The sequence below is a fragment of the Charadrius vociferus genome, unplaced genomic scaffold (genome assembly GCF_000708025.1).
Source record: "Charadrius vociferus isolate BGI_N301 unplaced genomic scaffold, ASM70802v2 scaffold1351, whole genome shotgun sequence".
Lineage (NCBI taxonomy): Eukaryota > Metazoa > Chordata > Aves > Charadriiformes > Charadriidae > Charadrius > Charadrius vociferus.
This window is the reverse complement of record NW_009646638.1, coordinates 86,059-104,294: the sequence shown is the minus strand read 5'-3', so window position 1 is coordinate 104,294 and position 18,236 is coordinate 86,059. Positions and strand designations below refer to the sequence as shown.

Here is an 18,236-nt window from a genome sequence, read left to right as displayed (position 1 = left end):
GGGGCTGCAGGGCCTTGCTGGGGGGGCAGAAGACACCCCCACCCCGTGAGGGGTAAAATGGAGGAGAAAGAAGGTTTTGCGTTGATGTCCTCTTCTGCTCATCCCCTCGGGGCGTGGGGGGTTTCTTTCGTCGCTGGGGCGAGCTGCGAGGGGCCGTAAGAGTCGTCAGCGTGCTCCGAGTGGGAGATGGATGCTGTGGCTCCTGACAGGAGGCTGCTCCAGAGGCCTCGGGAAGCGGTGACATGGTACAACTGGAGTGGAACCGTCTCCGTTCCTGCTTGCCACCTTCTCTCCGTGTTTGTGTTTCTGTTTAACCTGATCGAGGGCCCCCAGGATGGCTTGAGCAGTGATGGGAAAGAGAGGTAGATTTGGGGTTGGAAAGGGCAGGCAAGCAAGGGGGGGGGGTGTGGATTTTTAAAACTGAAGTTGTCCCTCGGCAGGATTCTTGGTAAATGAGCATCTACATTACATTTCAGAAGAGATCCTCAAGTGGCACTCGCTCTGTTGTTTCATTTGTCTCAGCCGCTCCGGAAGAGGACATAGTCTGGCTGCGTAGTCCTTTCTTTTAATTTATTTATTTTTGGTTCCCTGCATGGAGCTGCTGTGGGGATCTGTGGGATTTCTGGCATAGGGCAAAGCCCCTGCTTGTGCTGGAAGCCTGCACAGAGGGCAAAAGGTGCCGAACCTATTCCCGTGCTGAACGTATTCCCATGCCCTGTGTATAGTGTTATGCCTTAGGCCGTCCCTTCGAAAAGCTCCATTATTATTTTTCAAAGTTAACAGCTAGGGATTGTCTCTAAGACAAATCTCCCCAATAGTCTGTAAACTGCTACCACTGAGATGGGTTTGTGTAACGGTCAGGTCGGTGTTAATCCCGAATCAAGCTCTGGATTTATGCTGGGCGTAACGGAAGTCAGAATCCGTCCCTCTGTCATTGTGAAGGTGCTGGCAGACTCTGCCTGCGTTTTGCATGTTCCCGTAGAGATATGAACACATTTAAATTGGCGGCTGAGTATCATAAGCTCGACACTTGGATTTAATTAACTTCACATCTGTCCGGATACCCAAAGTGGCTGAAACGGCCCCAAGCCTGGGCTATAAGAAAGAAGGAAATTGAGGTCAAGGCCCAGCAGCAATTCTCAGGGTTCAGCGCGGAGAAAAGCAGTTACGCCCAGACGAAAACAAGTCTGCTGTATGCCCGTTTCTGGGTCACCTTCTTCCCTCTGTCCACATCTCGAGGAAATTGGTGAAAGAACCCCCGGAGAGTCCTAAATAAAATCTGTAGCTGGTAGAACGCAATGTGGAGTGTTTTGGCAGCAATTTGAGGAGGGGAAATTGTAGGATGGTGCGTATGAGGTCTTGCCTGGATTTTTACCAAGCGTCTCAGCTAGATGAGTGAAACACCTGCTAGGTGTCTTAGGACATGCTATTTCTTATTAAACGTTGCTCCAAGAGGCTTACAGTGGAGGATTTTTTTTGTTAATACTTCTAAGCATCGAGATACAAGACAAAGCCCTGGGTTTTTTTGTATTTGGATTTATGCAGAAAGACTTTTAAGCTGGTACAAGCCTGTCTGAAGTCGTTTATGGCTGCCTGTGGGTCCAGGGGTCTATTTGCCTGAATTCAATTGCAAATTAGGGTCTAGAAATGTTAAGAGGAAATGGCCAAGCTGAAGCAGTTCTTTATAAAGCAGCTACATTTACTTCATTTCATAATGACTAACATGGATTTAATTAGAAAACATCTCTGTTTTCAGCTGAATAATGCTCTTTGTTTACTGTTGGAGCCATTTGGGAAAATGGAAATAGGTTAGCCAGTGTTGCTCAGAAGCAGCTTTTATTCCTACGTACTAGTTCAGCGCAAAGCGCTGTGGATTGCTGATACTGCAGAGAGTTGTCAGAAGCCAGCCAAGATAATCCATGCAATTGAATTCTCAAAAAGATGGAAATAAGTGCTCAGTGTAATCTTTGGAGGGGGCGATCTCTGGGAGAATCTGATGCTCCTCTAATTGCTTTTCTTTTTTTTATTCTGTTCATCCCCTGCAATGGGAATCGCTAGGAGAATTTGGGAGCCGGTACCTCTGGGGAGTGGGATCTGGCTGCCTGAAATCTGTAGGAGCTTTCTGCCCTTGTTGTTGAGGAAGGAGGAGGAATGAGCTTCTGCAATTATTGCTGTCGGGGTGATGAAAGGAAAAGTTTGAAATACGATTTCAAAGGCTGGCTGCTGCTGGGCTTCTGCAGGCAGAATTCCCATTGAGATCTGTGGAAACTTGTGTGGGACCGCTGCAGAATCTCATTTGTTTTCCCCGTTCACAGCAGCCGCTTCTGCAGAGATGGAGTGCAGGAGCCAGCAGCTGAAGCAGGAAAGCTTTTATGTTCCCAGAAACTTTGGGAGACTATGGCATAAGATGCGGAAGGGGGATTTTTCAATACTTAAAAGCCACAGCAGAGCCTGCCAGCGAGCCAGACGCTGAGGGTGAGAGCATTCCCCTCTGAATTCCAGCAGCCCCACCACAGTGCGGCAAAGCTGGCTGCCAGGCTGCCTGCAAAACTCTGGGATGATCTAGTAAAGGATAGGGGAAAATTGTGGCTTAATGCTCACTAAGCAGCACTTGGGTTTGGTTTCTTGGGTGGGACTAGGACAATTTCAGACCTCAAGCCCTACAGAGCTGAGTTGCTCCTTCCCGAGCAGGAGCCAGGTCTGACTGTGTTTGCAGGTGAAGCAGTTTGCAGTCGCATCGGGGAGAGATGGCTGGTTGATCAGCACCACCTCCCAACACTGTATTTCACCCGAAGAACAAGGAAAGGAGCTTAAAACAAAGATTTCAAGTTCAATCGAGTCTCTGAACATTTTACCTTCAGTGTGAAGGTTTGCAAGCTGTTTCAGAAAAAAAACAGAAGATCTTTCCAGTCAATGCAGCTGGACGGAGATAGAGGAGACTTACGTCTTAAGTGGTGGTGTGAGGCCGGAGAGGTTTCCAGGGACTTGATTTTGAAGCAGCAGTTCTTGGGAGCTGGGGAAGGAAGGGAGTTTGGCACGGTTGCTCATGAGGTGCCAGGATGGATGGCTGGCGGGAGGGCTCGGCAGAGCTGCCTTAGCGCAGCATGCTCGGCTCTGAGGGATTGCCTGTTGCTGCTCCTCTTCCCGCTGATTCTGAGGAATCGTTAGGGAGGCTGTGATTGATTCTGACCCTGTTTTATTTATAAAATCTTTATTTCTTGCGCTGGTCTCTGTGCCATTTTTTAAATGCATTTGGTTGTCAAGGTGTCAAAAACTGGAGAATTGCTTTTGGAGTTTATCTCCCAGTCCATCCATCTTTGGCATTTATCAGGTACCTTTATATCACTCGGGAGAGAACTTTAAGCTCCTTCAGGTTGTCTGTTGCACCTCCAGCAAGGACAGCCGATGGAGACAGGGCTGCCTGTTAACCACAAACCTCACCTGCCCTACCAGGGTCTGGGCTCCTCCAGGCCCAGCACAGATGAGAGCACCCAAATTCTGTCCTGTTACTTCTCGATACTCCACAGCGGAGTCTCCAGACTACAAATCCATGTGTACTACAAATACATAAAGCGCCTGTCCCCTGTGGGAAGAGAAGGACCAGGCATCTCCAGGTTGTTTTCAGTGGCTGTGGAGCTGGGGGTTCTTTCCTCCTGACTTTAGGGCTGTTGTGATCATACTTATTGCAAGTGCTGTACTCGGTGAAGCAGACACAGCTTGCTGCCATAGGCTGGGGAGGATGAGGAAGGCAGTCCTTGATGTACAGGAGTAAATAGGCGGTTAGATGAACTGAACCTTTGCTTTCTGCTTCATGCTTTCTCCCCACACCAGTAGGGAAAAAGAAGCACGACAGAAAAGCAAGGACTCTGCAGCACTTCTGCACAGCAGAGAAAGACCAGGCAGCCGTTGTGTCCTTTAGTGTTTGTAATACAGCTTCCCATGTGCAGCACGGGTGAGATCAGCATCTTTTTCATCTTTGAGGAGTGGCTGAGTTTCTTCCCCACGTCCATCTCTGCAAGGTAAGGGCATTTCCTTCCTCTTGCTTGTGGAGGTTGTCTGTGGTCCGGGGTTAAAGTCCTGGGGGCCCGCGTCGGGGCTGTGGCATGGGCCTCTAGCTCCTCCCGTTTGCATATTGGATGGTTTCTGCTGCACCTTCCCTGGTGCAGGTGGTGGCTAGGAACCGCTGGCTCTCTGGGGTCTCTGCTTTGTGTGATCTGAGCTCCAGCATGCTCAGGGAAGGAGAGCTCTTTCAGCAGAGATGCTGTTGCTTTGGGTAACAGACAAGAAATGCAGATCTGAGCCTGTTCTCCCATGTACATGCAGCAGATGCTGCTTTACCAGTCTCTGATAGACAAGAATATATACTATTGGGTCTCGCCTCTTTTGCTGTCTGCCAACCCTAAATGATTTGAGTTCCTCTCCTTTGGAAGCAGGCGCTGTAAATCTTGGATCCTCTGTCCCCAGGGCAGGCATGGCTGGGTGCCGAGGATCTGTCTGACTGTTCCCAGGCCGTGCTGATGCTGCTCTGCCAGAAGAGAGATGGGGAAAAGATACTTCTGTGACTACTGTGACAGGTCCTTTCAGGACAACCTTCACAACAGGAAGAAGCACCTCAATGGAGTGCAGCATCTCAGGGCTAAGAGGGTCTGGTACGACTTATTCCGAGGTGGGTACTACCAACTGTCTGCCATTCCCGTTCTGGGACCGGGGAGGTGATGGATGCAGGGGGAAGAGGAGGAATAGATAAAATAAATCAGCACTGATGGTTTATATTTAGATTGTCCGTGCCAGTGAATTGTGGACTTGATACTGTTGCTGTCAAGTGGCCTCAGAGGCAAAACCCTCGTGTGTCTGGATGTTGGAAGGGGAAACTGTAGACATCAGCTGGGACTTGAAATGAGGTGAGAGAGATAGGGAGGTTGTTTCTGAGAACAGGAGTTGCAGATAAAGCTCTCGTGGCATCATGAGCAAATCTGAGACGGGAGACCTGAGAGAACAAAGTGAGTTACAGTTTCTGAAGGTGAGTTTAGGTGCCTTCTGCAAACCAGAGTTGAACTCTGCCATGCGTGGAGAGAGGAATATGGGCGCGTACGTGGAGAAAGCGGGCTGGAAGGCAGGCTGTACGCATGTGTTATGTGAACGGGCGGGAAGCTGGCAGCAGCTCTCTGTGCTGGGTGGAGATGTGGATTCTGAGGGTGGCCGTGGGAGAGGCTGAGGATACGACCGCTTAACTGGAGATCCCAGCAGGGTGAAAGGGCTGGGGAAGCAGCTCAGAGCACTGGTGTGCTCAAAGCCCAGGGGGTGAGCAGGGGAGGAGGGCTAGATGCCCTGAAGTTTTGGCAGAGCAGGAATTGGAATTCTGGGGCTGGAGGCTGCATCAGGACATGCTGGAGGAAAGCCCTGTGTCCTCTGCCTGTTTAATGCGACTCTTCTCACCCAGCTCAGCGCTCAGACCTGGCTTGCCATGCAGTTACATGTGTTTTAGTGCCAGCGTTGGGAATATGGTGGGAAAGTGTGTCCAGGGTCTGAGAGAGAGAGCAGGACTTGGCAGATTTTGGCAGGAATGAAGACTTAGTTTGGGTTAAACCGATAGTGAAAGCATGGCCTATGTGTTCCTCCGCTTCCTTCTGGTTCCTCGGGGTCAGGAGTTGCAGGCTGTGTTTGTCTCCTGGCTAGCTAGGTGAGGAATACCCTGCGGAGCTCTGGGTGGCTCTGCTGTCTCCTTAACCATACGTGAAAGTTGGAAAGGCTCTCAAGTGTGGAGGACCACCGGCCCCAGCCCAGTTCTAGCTGGGTCAGTGATGGTGAGGTAGATTGCCCTGCGCTTTTCTTCTCACCAGACTGCAGCCCCTGATTTCCCTCTGATTGATAAAATTCCTCATCCCATCCCTGATTAGGGGGTTCGTCTCCTCTTGTCTCCAGGCTCTGTGGCCTGGCATCAGCCAGTGCAAGTTCTTCCACCATTTGTGGGAGCTGCTGTGTCTTTGGGGCCCACAGTGCCCAGGACATCTATGGGAGCTGAAGGACCATTTCAGTGGTGTCCACCGGAGACTCAGCACAGGGTTCTGTGAGGCCTCACACAGAGCTTTTCTGAGAGCTCCGTGAGTCTGCCTGGTCTTTCCCTGCTGTACAGAAGTGCTGCAGAGTCCTTGCTTTTCTGTCATGCTTCTTTTCCCCTACTAGCATGGGGAGAGTGCATGAAGCAGAGAGCAAAGGTGATATTTGCAAGCCAGTGAAAAGCTGAAGCCAGGGGTGCAACCAGGGAGAGTTATCTGTCACTTTGCCTGTGGCTCAAGTTCCTGGTTGTCATGTAAAATGGCTTCTCGCTAGGCAGCTGACCTGTTTAGGGCCATGATACGATGGGGTATTGCTGTGCAAGAGATCGTTACCCTGTTTCATCCTTTGTCTACCCTAGATGCTGCCGCTATCCTGCAAGAGGAGCAAACCAAGAAACCTTGTCGGAAGTTCCTGCAAACAGGTGAGTTCTTCAGAGTTAGAAATAACTGCCTGAGCTCCAGCTTCATGAGCCAGCCCAAGGCTGTTCCGCAGAGCCATGGTATGTGTGTTTGTCTTGGAGGGAGTGCGGGGCTTGGGCCTGCGTGTCTGGTGTGCGGGCATAATGGATCTTGGGTTTGCATGCACATTTACAAGGGAGGATGTTGTGTGTGTGGCTCTCACGGAGCTCCGTGGCTTTTGTTGCAGGACAGTGTGATTTCGGGTCCAACTGCAGATTTTCCCACATGACAGAGCAGGACCTGGAGAAGCTGAGTGCCCAGGTTCAAGGTGAGTCCTCGAACAAGAAAATGTCCGGGGTTCTCTGAAGGAGGGGGAGTTGCTGCAGGGAGTGTGGGCTGCAAAGGGGAGCAGGAGGGGTTGTGCAGCGAGAGCCTGCGGTCCCGTGCTGCCTGTACGCAGCAAATCGAGCGTGGATCGCTCCCGCCTGCCTTTCAGTGCTATGTGAGCCTGTAGCGTGGCTGTAAGTGCTGCAGTTTTTCATATGCTTTCTGCTCAGTCTGCTGGCACAGACACAAACCTGGAGTTGAGCGATGCTGTTACTACTTAGCAGCAAGCATCTGAAGCAGAGAGTGGGCTTTCTGAGCCCTCGGGGTTTTGTTCAGTCAGGGAATAAAAACTGTCAGCAGCAGAGGGCAGTGGTACATCACTTCCCCTTAAATTTATGGATTTGATTTCCCCCCACCTCTCTACTATTACCAGGGAGCTGCTGTTTCCACTCTTGGGAAGAGCTAGCCTGCTGTCAGTTGGGTTGTCCTGAGGTGAGGACATGGGGTCTTGGATCCAGAAATGGCCTCTGCTCGTGTGCCTTTGGGTGGAACTGAAGTTTGGGCAGAGGACGAATGGCAGCTGCTCCCCTGCTGCGAGTCTCCAGAGCACTTTTGAACTTCTTCATTCTGGGAGTTCCACCTCCTTGCCCTGTAAGGGGTGGCAGCTCTATTTTGTCTTATAGGATTCATTACTTTGGTGGTTAGAGAAAATGTGAGCGAGGTGTTGGGGAGAACTTACGGAGTGGTTGAGGTCTCCCCTGGAGATTGTCTAGTCCCAACCCTACCTTGCTCAGAGCAGGATAAACTAGAGCAGGCTGCTCAGGACCACGTCCAGTTGTGTTTTGAGTATCTCGAAGGGTGGAAACTCTACTATCTCTGTGGGCAACCTGCACCAGTGGTTGACCATGTTTGCAATAAAAATGTTTAGGGTTTTTTTAGTATTTAAATAGAAATTCTTGTATTTTGGTTTGTGCCTGTTGTCTCTTGCCTTGGCTGGACTCCCTCCGGTATATCTCTCTCTCTGTGGTACTGGGGAGCCCAGCGCTGGACGCAGCACCCAGACATGGTCTCACCAGTGTGGAGCAGAGAGGAAGGATCACTTCCTCAACCTGCTGGCAGTGCTCTTCCTAATGCAGCCCAGCTTCTGAGCAGATCTTGTGCCCACACTGCTAGCTGAAGCCAACTGTTGTTTTGCCAATAGTCTGACAAAAACAGGCTCAAGTGTTGAAAGTGTGTGTTTGCGTGTACGTGCATGCATACATAAGAGATTTGGGATGTGCGTGGGGTAGAGACTCTCCTGGCCTTCAGATGGATGGGATTTGGGGAAGCGGGGCTCCGGTGAACCTGGAGGAGCGGGAGGAAGGCAGGCACTACACAGTCCTCGCCGCTGCTGAGTCAGTCTGCCAGTCCCCGAGGCGACTCTGTGAATCAATTGCTGAACAACACTGGCAGTCAATAAAACCCATCTCGTCGGGCTGCACGGGAGACGGAGCGCTCCAGCCAGCCCTTCTCAGAGCGGCAGTGCCGGGCTGGCAGTCGCACTCCCTGTCCCCGCTGCTAGCCCCGAACCTCTCCCCGACCCTTCTCTGCTGCGGGGTTTAAGGGCCGGGCTCCCGAGAGGTGGCATAGGATGTCAGCCTATTTGCAGGAATCTGTAGTGTTTCCCGTCATTGAAGGCTGTTTATTGCAGGGGAAGTGAAAGCTCTTTGGAGCAGAGCGGAGCTGCAGGGGAAGGCTGGCAAGCTCCTCCGCGCTTGGGAAGGTTTCATTGCCAATTACACTTGTTATTGAATATTGACTTCTGTCAAATGGGTCAGGTGTAAGCGGAGAATTGGCTAGCGAGAGAGCTGATTCCTGGGAGATTACTTGGAAACCTTGCATTTGTATTACCAAGTCAAACATTTAATTAAACAATTAGACTTCAAGGAGCGATGGCCAGGGGACGGCAGGGTGCCTTGTCCTTGGCTGTGCTGCTCTGGCACAAATGAGTGGTTGTAGAGTTAAATCCCTCTCACCTCTCTCGTGGTGTTGCTCCGTGGAAATCCCGTGTGAGCCCAGCGAGCAGGCTGAGTGTCACGCAGACCTCAAAATCTGATCGGTTGAGCCTGTGGAGAGCTTGGAGGGATTCGATGGAGGGAAGAGCTCAGCAGGACTTGGTGGAGAAGTGTAGCCCGTAACACAGTAGACTGGATGGAAGGAACATCTGCAAAAGCCAAGCCGCCGTTTGGTGTGTCATGGTGACTTTTCACCACTCCTTAGGCTACTGAAGCGTCAGTGTCTCGGATGGTGAGGCTTAGGGCAGAGTTTAAGGTGAGATAGTGTGATGGCAGGTTGGACTGCAGGTTGCATTAATTACACAGGAGACTTGATCCTTATAACATGTCCATCCGGTGCTCCCGATGTGCATTAGCACCTAGTCCCGCTGTTTCTGTGCTCTGAGGCATCGCAGGTGACACAGTACGGGTTAGAGCAGCAGTGTGGCTCAGGCTGCCTCTCACTGAACTGTCAGTGTCCTCGGGGATTTGCTGTCCGAACCTGCAGCGTCTGGGAGATTTTGACGGGCTTGCAGCCTGGGCTGGTCGGGGATTTAGGATGAGCTGAGAGCGTGGAAGCTCCACAGTGCTCTCACAGTTTTCTGCAGAGCCTTGTGTGACCGAGGTGGAGACGGTCACGCTCTGCCTCTGGTGGGGTAAAAGTGGATGGTCTCTTAGTAGGTCCACAGTGCTGCTTAACTCCGTTTTCCTCGGCTCTGGTGGGTGGGTGTAGAAGCAGAGGAGCTGTCAGGCTGCGTTGTACCCGTGTCTCCCCTCATCTGAGGCGGATGCTTCAGAAAAAGCTGCAAAGACATCCTGTAGTGAAGTGGTATAGCCCACTAACCCATCTTCAGGGGCTGCATCCTAAACCACAGCAAAGCCCTTTCTGACTTTTTTTTTTTTAACACTGCTAAACCGTGACGGCACTTCTTTGTCAAGTAAATATTGAACTCGTGCCTGAATCCCCGTTAAGTGTTTGGTGTTGGTAGTTCTGTGTCAGTGAGCTCTCCTTGCTAATGATGCGTTTTTATTACAGCCAAAGGAAACATTAAATTATTCTTAACATTTGGCCTTTTCAACGCAGGGAATTCACCCTGTTGTTTGTGTTAGTCTTGCGGGTTAAGTAGGAAAATTTCTGGACGATTCGCTGTTCTGTAACAGCTTAGAGTGTGTCCTACTTTGGCTTCAGCATTTCTGCACCCCGTAGAATATACTCATCAAAAAGCAACAGTTCCCACCTTCAGCGGGGAGGGAGGCATATTCCCAGCTGTTACCGCATCAAAGCATTAGCCTTCTGCATCTGCTGCATCATTCATCAGCGAGACACTTCCAGGCTGTCATTTTAAGTACAGTCATGTCAGGAAAAGTCACTGTCAAATTGCCGTCTTCTTGCTTAAAGTTATTGGCTCCCCACTAATCTGCGTCACTTCTGCTGGTGGTATTGACACAACCCAGCCTCTTTGGTGAGCTCCAGCTAGCCGGAGCCGCGAGGGGAGAGTAAGGGCACAGTTGGGTGAGTGTTTGCAATATAGCCGTGTGATTGAAAGAATACGAGTGACCCTGCTGGGGGTGGCTGTAGTCAACCAGTTTAACTTAGCGATGAGCAGGAGGAGGAGCGCTCTCGCAGTCGGCTGCCACTTCGTGGCTGCGGGGTGGTAACTTCTTAAGCTGCTCGTGTTGCAGGGCCTCATCAACCTCATCTCTCAGCCGCAGTCTGCCGCTGTTCATGTGCTCTGGAGGAGTTTGGGCTGCCACATCGTCCTGCTCAGGGAAGGACCTGAAGGATTACATGTAAATCTCTCCTCCAGGTGACCTGCTCGGTGCTGGTGGTTGCGTCTCGCGTACGGTGGTGCCTCGTTCAGGAAGAAAACTCATGCTAAAAATTGCTTAGGGAGAGAAGATAAATCTGGACTCCTGCTCTGGCATCATTAGAGAGGCACTTCATGACTACAGCCACTCTTTTAATTGACTGTAATTAGACTTTGAAGCAAACACTCCAGCGAGGAGGAGGGGGGAAGCACCTTCACACCTTTGTTGCTGCTGCAGTCTGGCGGCTGTGCCATCGTGTATGAGGAGTAAGAGCTGGGAATTGTGTTTGAGTTACATCTTGGAATACCTGTTGACATTCAGGGGCTATTTCCTGTCTCGTGGTGATCTTGGTGGTCCCTGGATGGGACGTGTGTGCTTCAGAGGAAGAAGAGACAAAAGATTGGCCTTTTTGATGGTTATGTGTCAAGGTGGACAGAGCCAGAGAGTTGTCCGTACCTGCTGCCTTATTTCTCAGCCCACGGGTTGGAGTGCTTTGGAGCAGTAACTCGTGGAGCTGCGTGAACAGGAAGCCACCTGGATGTTTTTCTGATCTGGACACCTGGGGCTTCATTTAGGCCAGCGTGAGTCTGGAGTCGTTCCACCGCAGCCAGTGAGCTTTTCTGCATGAGACAGTTGCGGCTGCTCGAGTCCATGGGCTCCCACCAGTTTCTGGTGTGACACTTTGGGGCACTGATCTTGGGGCTCCGTGCTCTAAACAGAGAGGCTTTGACAGTTTTTGGTCTGCATTCTGTTGGGGCTTGGAGTGGGATCGAAAGGAAATCTTGGTGGTAGGCAGAGGTGGGAGAGGTTTCTCTCTGTGGGTTTTCTTCCCTGCTTCATGAAAGCCTCTCACAACCACTGCTTGTGCCCTTGCTGAGGTGGGATGTGCCCAGGCGCTCTCTAGGTGGAGAAACCTGGAGCAAAGGGAAATAAAGTGGCTGTGGCCAATGCTGCTGGAGAAATCTAATCTGGGAGCTGAATTCAGATATCCTGAGTGTGAGCGGTGCCCAGCTCACCAGGCTGAGCTTCTTGCCTTCCCCAGTGCCCTCACCTGGCCAGGCTGATGGGTTGACCCTGAATAGCTCTGCTGGGGCTTTGCTCCTTGGGAGCGAGCAACTGTTGGAGATGTGAACAGTCGTATCCTTATCGCTGGGTTGCAGAGCAGCACCTCGCCATCAGGACCACAGCGGGCTGTCTTTGTGGTGGCAGTGAGTACCTCGCCACCCCTCCCAGCAGCAGCAGATGAAAAGGCTGGATGACAAATTATCCATCTCCGGCTGCTCATTGTGTAGCACATTTCTGCCATCCTTATTAATATTCAACAGGCAGATGAATAATTGGTTGCCACCACTAGGATGAAGTGATCCTTCACTCTGCCCAAGCAATATTAATTTCACACCCTGTCTGGAAACGTATAATATTTTCCTTAAACGTGTGACATATGGCGGGTAGGTGTGGAGCAGGCTCCGGGTGGGCACGGCTGCAGGTGGCTGCCGTTGGGGTGGCGAGTCGATCTCTAAATGGGCTCAGGGCGCTTATCCCCAGAGGATTTGATGAACAGGGCAAAGGGGAATGGCACACAGCTGCCTCGGCTTCCTTTTTATTGATAAGTGTTTGTTTTTCAAGTATCACATTCCCGTTTCTCTTAGGTGGGAACTTTCCCCTAGGCTGGAGGTCTAATAGCGCTGAGCATCTCCTCAGCCCGCTCTGCCTGATGTGCTGTCAGGAGCGTGACTGCGTCGTTCGTGTCAAGGACTCTGCTAGACCCTGTTCTCCCCTACCTTTGTCGCTGGTGCCGATGGCGGGGAACCGGGGAGCTTTGCTAATGGGGCAGCTGAGGATTTCTGCCCGGCGGGAGGGACTGGTGAGTGCTGGGACTGCCCCGCTGGCTCTGTGCCTCTCTGCCCGGAGAGGAGAGTGCTGCAGGACGGGGTGCGTGCGGGCATCTGCCCCACGCAACCCCCCTGGGGTGATGGAGGGGTTGAATCCTTGAAAGGACCTCAGGCTGCCCTGCCTCTTGGTAGACCGCAGAGGTTTCCTACTGGTTTCCTTGCTCCTTCCTAACTTGCATGAGAAAACACAGGGGCTAGTTCCCCTTCCTCCCGCTGCCGGGTCTGCTCTGATTTTGCACCTAGGCTGAGCAGGGCCGGGCGACAGCCTCCCGCCCCGGCTCTGCAGGGGCTGGGGATGCATCACGCAGCGTGAGCCTTAAACAGACCTGACAGCATCTCTGAAATCCCGTCCCTTGGTTGTACGCGCACTCTGAACCTTTCAGACTCTCGTGGCCTGCCAAGTCTGCATCGATCCGGACAGACGTCCCTGTCACTCCCACCTAACTGGGCAGAGGTGGCAAAGTCCCTCCTGCCAGTTGGAGGGACACGTCTTTGGAAACGGCTCAGGGCTCAGGGCCAGCAGAGGCTGTTTCAGGCGAGGACGTGGACGATCTACCCTGGGGGGAGATGTCAGACTCCCCTCGGTTAAGTGCCCAAACTGCCGCCGTGCTCGCTGGCTTAGTTCTTGTTCCCGGCTCTGTCTGGCTGGAGCTGTCACCAGTGAGGAGGCCAAGCATCAGATGGCAGGTGGACGGTGGAGGAGGAGGAGGAGGAGGGGCTGCCACAGGCATATTGCAAACTCTCCGCTGTATGAAACTGTGCAGGGTAATGAGCAGTGGGTTTAATGGAGTGAAAGGACTGCAGCGCGAGCGTCTGATAGCCCTCCCTCTCTCTCTCTCTCTCAACCAGGGGAGCAGAGATCAAAGGAGCTGCGGCAGGAGGGAGCAGATGTCCCGCCTGGCACCATTGAGGACTGGCTGGAGAAGAGAGCAAAGAGACTGAGCGCGGCTCAGAGCAACAGGTACTGGTGGCTGGGGAGCATCCCTGCGAGGGCTGGCTGCTGCTTCTGGCCCGCGCGATGCAGAGGAGGGATCCCACAAGAGGGCTGTGAGTGGGATAGGAGAAGGCGCAGGTGATCAGAGGTCCCGACCCGATGGGAGCCCCTGAGCTGTCGTTGACCGCTGGGTCTGCCAGCGCTGCGTGTCTGCTCCTGGCACAAGCTACAGACAGACGTATGGATCCCGGCTTGCACGCCCGCATCAGAGATGCGTGGATGTGTCTCCCCGTGTGCAGGAGGGACAGGCTGTGGCTGCCTGCGGCTGCTTCCCTGGGGGGAGGCAGGGCAGAGGGGTACTCCTGAGCTCTCTGCAGAGCGCACGCAGGTGCCTGGAAGGACAGTGCCACTGCAATGCTGAGTTATTAATGCCCCGAGTTCAGTGGCAGGAGCCCGGTCTCATCTGTTGACAGCTTCCCCATCCTCTGCCTGCCCTGTCTGCACATCTCTGCCAGTCCCTGCCAGTGAGAGGGTGGAATTAGCTCCTCCTCGCAGCATTCATTCCGATTCGGATGCCTGCCGGTGCCTGCTGTTTCCTTGCTCACCTGACTGTGCCGCAGGCTTAATTGGATGACATTTGGGCAGGTGCCAAATCTCTCTTTTGTTCTTTTTCTGTTTGCTCCTGTCCTCTCCGTGTTTGGTCTGGGCAGGATCTTCCTTCTGGTGCTTGTCTGGGCTTGTTGCTTTCTCTTCGCTCCATCCATCAGCTTGGCTGCCCTTAGCCTTGCAGCGGTGCTCACCGACAGCCATAACCTTCCTACCCCCGTACACTTCGCTTGCCCCATTTTACTTGTCCTGCCTGAGAATCCTTTCATCTTGGGGTAGATCGTCTCTTACAGAAGATAGTCATCGTTGTACCCAAAGGAACTTCCAGACCTTCGTAACTATTTGGTCCCTGCTGCCTCCAAAGATGCACGAGACCTGGGTTTTGTAGGGTTGTTGCTTCCTACCCAGCCTCTCTGCCTCTGCAGGCCTAGAAACCATCTATTGCTGGAACTTAACAACTGTTGAAAGCTTCTCTTCCTCTATCCGGCCTCGCCGATGCCTCTCCCTGTCATTTCTCTTCTCCCTTTGTGCTGTCCAGCCCCAGCCTTGCCCTGAGCAAGCGTGGGTGTTGCTTTGCCTGTGCGAGAGGCTGTTTTGCATTGCCAGGGAAGAGGGGCTGGTCTAGGCAGGTCCCTGTGCTCCTGGTGCCTGGGGAGTCCGTCTTCCTCCTGAAAATGCTTTTAAGGACAAGGAGCTCCCTCTCCCTCTTGAAGTCCTCGAGGTCCCTGAAATGTGGCAGCATCTAACGCTGCTTTGGGGAATTTTTGGTTTCGGATGATAACCTGCCCCAGAGGCTGCCTTGCCTGGCTGGTAATGTCAGTGAAGACAATTAGTCTGCACAAAACAGTAGAGAAAATGCTCTCGAGGGCAGTCAGCTCCAAAAGATGCTGGAGATAACGCTCCACTTCTGTCTTCTCTGGCAGCACTGAGTAGGAAGGATTCAAGCGGGGATGGAAAAGGTCCTTGGAAGCGTGATGCTCCCAAAGCGCGATGGGAGGATGTTACTGTGTTAAGCCTCAGCCTGCGAGCGTAGCTGAGTTTCGCTCTCTGCCTTAGCGGGGGCTTTCCAGCAGGATCCCTGGCAGGCAGTCACAGGTAGAGCTGCTGCCTTGCAGTCTCCAAGTACACCGCAGCGCAAAGAAAACGCCATGGTGGGCTAGAAGTGGCCGTGGGGCCAGGTACTGCCTTGGCTGAAGGGTAGCGCTTTCTTCAAGGCAGTAACTTGAGCACCATTTGTGACTGTGCCCTAAATTAGCCCCATGGATGGAGAGTTGCCACGCTGCCTTCCCCTCGTGGTTCGTGCAGCCGCTTTCCCAGCGTGGCTGGGCTCAAGGAGACGATCTTCATTTGGAAGCCTCCACCTGATGCGTATTTTCAAAGTCAGGCTGGGCCATTGCTTTCTGGAGAGCCGGGGTGGAGTTGGATGGAGTTCGTGTAGTTCTTTTAACGGTGGAGCTCTGCCAAGCTGTGATTGATTTTTAAGCTGATTTCCAAAGGAAACGGAGCATGTCAGTGCACGTGAGCGTGGGCTTCTGCCCTGGCTGCCGTGGAGCCCACTTGCTGATTTCCATCAGAAAGGGGTCTGAGGCCTCAGATATCCTGAGATACTATAGTTTCGGGAATGTGGAAGTGAGTAGAGGAGAGGGATCCCATTAATGCCTTGGAAAAGGAAATATTCTTGACCCTTGCTAGTCACCGGAGAATCCCCATGGGACGGCCGTTCCGAACGCTCCAGCTGGAGGTAAACCTTTGATAGCACTTGTATCTTATGAGACCCCGGGGAATTGAGTACCCAGACAGCATCCTCCCTATTGATTAGTTCTGCTGCTCACGCAACAGCTCATTAGTTGATAGCTGCGCCGTTCCACCTTGCGGCGTGCCTTGTCCTGCTCTCCACCCCACCGTACTGCTGCTGCGGGGGCGACTGCCTGGAGGGAACAAAAACTATTCCTGCCCGAGAGGGGGCTTGGTGTGCATCCTAGCGGTCTTGTCTCATCCTCGGCTCCGAAGAATTCCCCGTCAAGGGGATAAGCGTTAGACCAAATGACTTTGCGCTGCGCTGCTTGCCTAGAAAACACTGCACTCAACTTCCCTAGCTGGCTTTCGGCCACGTCGCCGGCCCTGCAGGGAGAGGAGGGTGCTGCTCCTCGGGAGCGTTATGTAAAGGAGTTTGATTAGATTTCTTCTGGCGTAACAATTAAAAAGATTCATCAGGATCGGAGGTAGAGGCCTGGGAGGCTGGAAGGCTGCTGTCAGGGCTTGCGCTAAAGAACAAATGAGTTTCCTGCACTCAGGAATTAATGGAAAAGGTATGTTTCCCGTGAATTTAAACCTGCTCCGGCCAAGCGCTTTCTTCAGCTGGAGATGAGGGAGATGTGCTTCTTGCTTTTGCGCTTCTCCAGTCAGGTGTGGTGTTTGCAGCAGCCTCGACTGGTAAACTTGAGGGAGAGAGAGAAGAGAACGTGTTTCCCGGGCTGTGAGCTGGAGGAGGAAGCCCCTTCCCTCTGCTGAAGGGTGCTTCGGTGAAAACACCCCGGCGGTTTGGCAGTTTCTCCGTTTCCGAGGGGTCCTTGTCCTTTGGGAAGTGCACAGCTGGCTTGGCATGCGGGCTGCTGGGAAGGAAACATCTGCTAAATTTGTTTGTTCTTCTCAAAACTCAGCTGTGCGGGGAGTGGAGAGCAGCTGGGGGTGGGAGAGGAGGGGGAGACCAGCCGTGTTCCCCGCACGAGGCCTCTCCCGCCACCAGCTGTGCCTGGGGTGGCTTTTGGGGGGGGCTGCGCCTCCGGCAGACCCCCTTACCTTAGCGCTCCCACCTTATTTTTCAGCGGCGTGCGCTACGTTAGCAAGCACCAACCGCTTAAAAGGGGTGAGGGGTGGTTACCCCGCAGTTCCGCTGTTGGATTTGGGGGGTGGGTGAATATACGATGCTTGTTGATAACCAAACCCCTCCTGCGCTGGCCCCCTCCTCTTTTGGGGGCTGGCAGAGGGGGCACAGGATGTTGCTACCAACTGAGACAGCTCCGTCTCACCGCTGCCCCTTTCCTCTCCCCACCTCCCCAGTGTTCTGCCTGAGAAACCAGCTCCTTTCCAGTACCCACCGGGCTGGCCACCAGTGCAGGACCTGCCCCCCTCCCTGCAGGCCCCCCCACCCGGAGGATGGCCGGTCCCCCCTAACCTGCAGTGGGGCTGAAGCTCAGGGACACCCGCAGAAGTTGTGCTGGAGATGGACTTCTTCCTCACCCGCTCTAAGAAAAGGACAAAATTATTTATACACACTTTGATATCAATAAAAGCCTTCCCCCCTCCCCGTTGCAACCGGTGTGTGTCATGTTATTTCTCGCCTGGCAGCCTCCCGTGGGTTGAGCCGGTCGGGTGGCTGTCTCCGTGCCGCTGGAACGGGGATCTGCACTCCGTGGGGATCCAGCCCCGCGCGGAGGGGCTGTCTGCTCTCATCTGGAGCCGACAGCCCCCGTTTCCCGGAGCAGGATCCGGCCCCTCGCACCGCTGCCACCCGTGGTGCGCCCTGCGCTGCCCGCTCTCGGTCCCGATCCACAGCCGATCCGGTCTGGGGAAGGAAGCTGCAACCGGGCTTTTAAAATTGATGTTTAATATTTTTTCCTGTGTTTATGACTTATGTTTGCTTCTGTTAAATTTGGTGTGTAAAACCGCTTCAATTCAGGTGCCGGAGCTCCTAATGAAGAGCTCAGGGAGCTCCCGTAAGCCCTCAGCTCCTGCTCCCACTACGCTGAAGGTGAAAGGCAAGGAGGCAAAAAAACATCCCAAGGTTTCTCCTTCTCTGGGAAACTAAGTAAACGGTGAGTGCCAGGGGGGCAAACACCGCCGGGGGTGGCTCCCTGCCGCGGGAGCTGCTGGGGGCTGGAGCTGGGAAGGGGCGAGGAGGGACTCCACGGGTCTCCTCGCTGCGGGGCTGCGCTGGCAGCCGAGGACGAGGTGCCTCCAGCTTCTCCTCTTCACCAGCCTGGATGGACTGGGCTGGAGAAGACCCTGGGGGTGCTTTTAGGGTGCAGCTTTGGTCCGGCCAAGCCCGGCGCAGCCTGAGCCCAGCCACGTGGTAGCCGCAGCGAGAGTTTTACGGAGTCGGTTCTCCTCACCGGGAAAGTGAGGGATGAATGAGACCCTTGGCTCGGCTTTCTTGGGGAGGCGCGTGGGTGCTCGGCTT

General features: G+C 53.3%; 2 protein-coding genes across 2 annotated transcripts in view; one reads left to right on the top strand and one right to left on the bottom strand.

The window, feature by feature from the left end:
- The first annotated feature begins 4,470 nt into the window (after positions 1 to 4,470).
- On the top strand, positions 4,471 to 17,362 carry ZMAT5 (zinc finger, matrin-type 5). The gene is made up of 5 exons (XM_009888965.1): positions 4,471 to 4,666; positions 6,416 to 6,478; positions 6,703 to 6,783; positions 13,366 to 13,477; positions 17,117 to 17,362. The coding sequence occupies exons 1-5, from the start codon at positions 4,540 to 4,542 to the stop codon at positions 17,244 to 17,246; spliced, it is 513 nt and encodes a 170-aa protein (XP_009887267.1). The 5' UTR covers positions 4,471 to 4,539; the 3' UTR covers positions 17,247 to 17,362.
- Positions 17,363 to 17,381: 19 nt separating this feature from the next.
- Positions 17,382 to 18,236, bottom strand: part of CABP7 (calcium binding protein 7) — a 19,027-nt gene continuing 18,172 nt past the window's right edge. Inside the window, exon 4 of the mRNA XM_009888997.1 lies at positions 17,382 to 17,621. Within this exon, the coding sequence (XP_009887299.1) occupies positions 17,382 to 17,621 (240 nt within the window). The remainder of the gene's footprint in view (positions 17,622 to 18,236) is intronic.

Coding starts and splice junctions, on each gene's coding strand:
- ZMAT5 (XM_009888965.1), top strand. CDS start 4,540: ATGGGGAAAAGATACTTCTGTGACTACTGTGACAGGTCCTTTCAGGAC. Junction 4,667..6,415: donor CTGGTACGACTTATTCCGAG/GTGGGTACTACC, acceptor TGTCTACCCTAG/ATGCTGCCGCTATCCTGCAA. Junction 6,784..13,365: donor GCTGAGTGCCCAGGTTCAAG/GTGAGTCCTCGA, acceptor TCTCTCAACCAG/GGGAGCAGAGATCAAAGGAG.